Genomic DNA, 6,000 nt, shown 5'->3' with positions numbered 1-6,000 from the left:
GTACAAGTATACATATGTAACAAACCTGCACGTTATGCACATGTACCCTAGAACTTAAATAAAAAAAAAAAAAAAAGAATCACAGGGATCTCTTTTCTAAAGTAGCTATTTAATCACTTTTATGTGTATAGGAAATGCACCATGATCCTCTCTCTCCAAACCGAGAGAATAAAATCACTCCCCTCAAAATGAGCAGAGCTAATACTCCAAGATGAACATAAAAACATATTAAAAACCTCATCCAAAACACTGTCTCAAGTATACTTGAAAATACCAGCGTGTCTGATTAGTTTCAGTATAAAGGGCTTGATACAAGCCTCATAGGTATAATAAATAGGCTACATAAAATATTAGCACTTATTGTCCTCAAACTATACATCAACAGAGGGGAAAAAAAGCCCTAAAATTTAACTCTCTGCAACTTTGGAAAACATGAGAAGTAAAGAAGAAAGGCTTTGCATATATTAAATCACTTTGCTCCCAAAGGAATAATAAAAATCTTCAAAGTGTGTACAATTTTTGGATGCATGCATTTTAGGTTAAGAGAAATATCATACAATGAAACTGCTATACTTTTTAACATACATTAACAATGAGTTATTTTTCTAAAAAAGTAAAAAGTCACTTCTTTGCATTCATATCCCTTCTACTTACCATACTGAAGGGCTTTTAGTGGAAACCAAAACAGAATAACTGAGTGGAAGAGGCCATTTAAACAATGAACCCAGAAAACCTGAGGGAAAACAAAAATCCATGAGAACCATTTGCGATAAACTAGCTCTGTGAACTCTGACCTTTCTTTTTATCTATGAGCTAGATTCACAAAACGTGTTTCTGTCGGGCCACCACTGTGAATTAATAGAACTGACAGACACTTTCTGCCTCTTAGACTTTCATGGGTCATTTATTTATTTTTATGTTTCTCAAAATTCAGCTTCACTTGAATTTTTTTCTGCTTCTCAAAAAACAAATTTAAATTTCTGCCTGAAAAAGAAAAGAAAATTTAAAATAAAAAAATGCAGATTCTGAAATTCCTTAAGTGTGACTATTTTCATAATTCCAGAAGAATAGACTTTTAAAAGATTATAATTTGGGGAAATCCCTTTCTTTTCCCCATGTACAACTATAAACTTTCCAATGCTAAAGATGTAATGCTTTCTCTTATCAAGAGATATAAAGATACTCTATACTATACTCTGCAGGGTATCAAGATATATACTTGTTATAGCCAGTATAACATTTAAATTATATAATCATACAAATAAAGCACTGTGACTATGGCTTTACTAAAGGCTTTCACAATTTAACACCTGTTAATACCAAGTTTTGTATCATTATAACATCATATAATAGTTACCACTTTTTATATCTATTGTATTTTAAGAACAAGAGAGCAAGCATCACTGATACTTTCTTTGTAACATGGATGTGAAAGATTAAGTTATAGAAAAACTGCTTAGAATTCTTATGGCCCCTCTGAACAGTTGCAGTTTTGTCATTTAAAAGTGCTTCTTGCAAACAAAACTTATGCTAAATAAAATTGGCATGTATTAATAGTTTTAAGCTGTTCAAACAACAGAAATTAAGTTGCCTGCCTCCCAAAATTTTCCACTGTGAGCTCAATCTCTTTTGTTAGTTCTCCCAGCCACACTGGATTGTATGATCCAATTTACGCTCCAATACATTACACATTTGAACTTGTGTTACTCATTAACCTTTGTCTCTTCTCCTCACTATGTCATTAGCGCAAGTTTTTATTTGACAGAAAGCACAGGTGGATGCAAGAAAAATTAGTTCTACTTTTCCATTTTCCTGACTGATACTTATTGTCACATGCTAATCCTTTAACCCCTGTCACGACCTCAGAACCTCCGACCCTTTTTACCATAACAAACGTAAGCATCATCATTCAGGGCAACAATGCTCCCGCACTTGGAACCCCCAGCAACTGCTGTGTATACAACTATGCATTTTGTAGCCATTTGTCCCTGAATTTTCAAACACTTATATTAGATTGAATCAAAGACTTTTCACTGAAATCGCTAGAAAAATCCATAAACCCTGTAAAACAGGGTTGGCAACTCATGTATATAAACTAAATACTCAAATGGGTATAGAAATTGTATAACCCTTTTGGGTTGATCTGATGACTTGTCTGAACGCCTGGGCTCTACAGATAATGAAAAACTTTTTTCAACAATAAAAGATACAAGGAATGATGCCCCCACATTAAAACAATATACTACCCGCTATACCCTTTTCCTGGCCACCAAAATGTGTCCAAGTTGCCATGTATAGAAGAATGTGCCTTTGCAGGAATGATTTTGGGTAGTTCTGTGAGGATCAATTTATGTTTTTAAGCAAGAATGGCATGGCCAAGTTTGTGGTTGGAGGCTAACTTCAGAGACAGTACTATGGAGCCCACGCTCTAGTAGACTAGGCCTGTGGCTGAGGTTGGTTGGTGAGAATTATTGTTAATATACTAGTAGGCCTGGAACTTCCCTAGCTCTCAGATCACTTTTTCAGGGGAACCAGAGGCCATAGTCTGATTGTGGCTTGCCATCATTTGCGAATGCCCACCACAGGTAATGAAAAACATTACAGCAATATGATGAAATTTAATACAAACTGGGCATCACAAATAAATTTAAAAATCCAAAAGTTAAACATTTAAAAATGAAAGCAGAGATACTGCATATTATAAATAGTATTAGTTTTAAGAGAGCCCACTAAAAATACTTTTTGGAACCAATGGCATAAGTTAAATAATCCTTCAGTCTGTCTGTTCTGAGCTAGCCAAATTCATTTATTTAAAACAGTGCCATCAAGTTGTATGCATGTGCACAGCTGGATACATAGGCACAGTGTGTTCATGAAGATCACGTCTCAGAAGAAGAATAACGTCTTGTCCATAAACCTAGCACTATCATTTATGCTGTGAGGTTAAAGGCACCAAAACACCTGTTTCACTTATTCTCCTGGCATATAGAAAATGCCATTGAAAAGCTTTATGAATTCCTAAATATTTAAAATATCCTACATTAACGGTACTAAATTCAAGACACTGAGTTAAGATTATATCTAATTATCAGTAACATGTTAATAAACATGCACTATATTAAACAGAAACAATTCTGTGGTGTATTTTATTTGTTGCTTTCATAACACCAATAAAATATACAAATGTTAGTTTCAAAATGACACCTACTTTGATTGTTGTAATATTAAATTTTTTCCTCCACACTCACATTAAACAAGAAATTGTTACCAATGGAAACACTTTAGAATATATACTTGCAGGAAAGTAAACTATAAAGAAAATGATTTTTTTTTTTTTTTTTTTTTGTGGCTAGGATAAATGCTATTGGATCACACCCAGAATGTGATTTTAGATAAACTGTTGGATATTTTATCTTGTATTTTTAATTTTATGGCTTGGAAATACTGAGTACTATTTCCCAGAGACTGTAATTTTAATGCCTGACACAATCGATCTAAAATTCTAATGAGGACAAAGATATTTCACAAAACGGAAAATTAGTTAAGGAGCAACAAAATACTTCTCACTCCTTTACACACATAAAGCCAGTCCTTACCAGTCCTAGATGACTAGCCCCTGTGAGGAGTGAGCATATCACTACAACACTGCAAAAACAGAAGGCCGGAGAACCAAAAGGACAATGATTTTTATACGTCAGGCCAGCTTTACTGCTGCCTTGCAAACCCAAGTGAATTTGGTTACATTTTAATTGTAAAATGCACAAAAAACCCCAAACTCAACCAACCAACAAAAAAACCTTCTCTGCCTGTATCAGAACCTTAAGAAATACGACTTGCCATATAGTCAGTACCCTGGAGTTGTCTCAGGCTAGTGTATCCTTGGCCTTGGAAAACCACATATCCCATGTAATGAGGGCAGTAAAAACAGACCCACCAAACATGTCCCAGCCAGGGCACTGCACCCTACCTTGGTGTTGAAGTCCAGGGCATTCTGAGATGTTTTGTATAATTCAGGGTATTTCAACATATTCTCTTTTCTGCACGATCTCTCAAATATTCCAAGAGTTAAAGGAGGCATTGCTGTAAACATCTAAAGCACACAAACTGGTCATCATGTCAAGCAGCCAAATGCAGGGTGAACCTTTATCTCCAAGTATTCAATGAAACAGGAATTATCAAATGTCCTAAACTTACCACGTTATAAAGACCTATACACCATCTTTCAAAGAGGATCTGTCCAGAAAAGCCATTAACAAAGGCAAACCAGATCTAGGAAAAAAAACCCAAAACCCCCAAAATTAGAATACAAAAACATAAATGCATTGCTTAGAATCTGTTGTATACTCAACTGCTGCCTAATAGGAGCATTAACATATTATACTCATGACTCTTTTGAAAATGACATTTCTTTGGTTTACTTTCTGATTCAAAGAGATGCTTTCATAGGGTATTTGTTATTTATGTCAGAATTGGTCCTGCTTGCTGAATCAAAAAAGAAATATATGAACAGGAAATCACGATTTAAAAATGAGAAACAATCTTGTTTTTCTTAACAGTACTTTTAGAGAATATATGTATATCTCATTAAAGTTTTCAGCGTCAATTCCCTTAAAAATATCAGGATGCAGTTATTTAAAGATTGTTTTATAAAAGTAATACTTGTTTATTTAGGAAATAGTTTCCTGCAATAATACAATCACTATTTTCATCTGCACTGGTTGTATAGTTCACTTAAATTCACGAATTTACTTTACTGGAAACCTGCATACAGTGAGTGTCATACTCTGCTCCTCCCCCTTAATATTATGTAATATGCATTTTCTTAAGTTGTCACATGTCCTTTAAAATGATGTTAATGGATGTATAACCTCTACAGTGCAGATGTAACTATTTTGGACATTTAGCTGGCTTCCAGTTGTTTGCTATTATAAATAACTCTAAACTGAAACCATACATATCTCTTTTTCCTTAGGGTGAATTCTCAAGGTTGAATAGGTCAAAGTACATGAGTTTTCTTAACAGTTCTTGATAACCACTGCTGCTGGAATGTTAAATTTGAATTTATATATTAAAATATTTTACTTAAATTTTATTCATTGATAAAACCCTATCTTGACTAGAGCATGATGTTCTTACATATTTTACAATTCTCTTTAAACCAGAAATCTTAGGCCGGGCACGGTGGCTCAAGCCTGTAATCCCAGCACTTTGGGAGGCCGAGACGGGCGGATCACGAGGTCAGGAGTTCGAGACCATCCTGGCTAACACGGTGAAACCCCATCTCTACTAAAAAATATAAAAAAAGCTAGCCGGGCGAGGTGGCTGGTGCCTGTAGTCCCAACTACTCGGGAGGCTGAGGCAGGAGAATGGCGGGAACCCGGGAGGTGGAGCTGGCAGTGAGCTGAGATCAGGCCACTGCACTCCAGCCTGGGCGACAGAGCGAGACGCCGTCTCAAAAAAAAAAAACAAAAAACCCAGAAATCTTAACTTTGGAAACAAAATTAAGGGACAATACGGACAAAAGTTTCTCCAGCATGTTTAAAACATAAGAAAAATTAAAGTGACTATTAGTAAACAATAGTACCTACATTATTGTTTTTAAAAAGTAGAACTGAAGTATAACTAAAAATCAAATGGATCTGGGAGAGTACAAAGCCTGGCCCAGCAATGAGATTACATAAGCACAAATACAAAAACAAAACCTAACAACAACGATAAGGACAAAACTGTTAGAGGAGAGCAGTCTTGACATGCGGCTCAAGTGAATTTTTGAATCAGAGTTGCAGGGAATTTGCTACACTTCACGTTTCATTTAACCTCATTATGGAAGCATGAATTGCTACAAATTCACCATTTATCAATATGTACCCAGGCTGGCCTCCCTATGAACAGGTTCTGTACCCACACTGATCTTCCTTTTTATAGTGGAAAGGAACGATTGAGCATGTATAAAAACTAATGTCTGCTTTATGAGATGGAAAAGAAAACAAAGTAGCAACA

The 6,000-nt window shown here is 35.2% G+C and overlaps 1 protein-coding gene across 2 annotated transcripts in view; it reads right to left on the bottom strand.

Annotated features, from left to right (window-relative positions):
• Positions 1-6,000, bottom strand: part of ATP8A1 (ATPase, aminophospholipid transporter (APLT), class I, type 8A, member 1) — a 278,979-nt gene that overhangs the window by 48,703 nt on the left and 224,276 nt on the right. For both annotated transcript variants that reach the window (XM_011949035.1, XM_011949034.1), the window contains 3 exons: positions 4,195-4,269; positions 3,968-4,090; positions 655-733 (listed from right to left, as the gene is read on the bottom strand). In XM_011949035.1, the coding sequence (XP_011804425.1) occupies positions 655-733; positions 3,968-4,090; positions 4,195-4,269 (277 nt within the window). The remainder of the gene's footprint in view (positions 1-654; positions 734-3,967; positions 4,091-4,194; positions 4,270-6,000) is intronic.

This window comes from Colobus angolensis, unplaced genomic scaffold, assembly GCF_000951035.1.
Source record: "Colobus angolensis palliatus isolate OR3802 unplaced genomic scaffold, Cang.pa_1.0 Scaffold29, whole genome shotgun sequence".
NCBI classification, from domain to species: domain Eukaryota; kingdom Metazoa; phylum Chordata; class Mammalia; order Primates; family Cercopithecidae; genus Colobus; species Colobus angolensis.
Note: the sequence above shows the minus strand (reverse complement) of the source record. Positions and strands in the feature narration are given on the sequence as shown.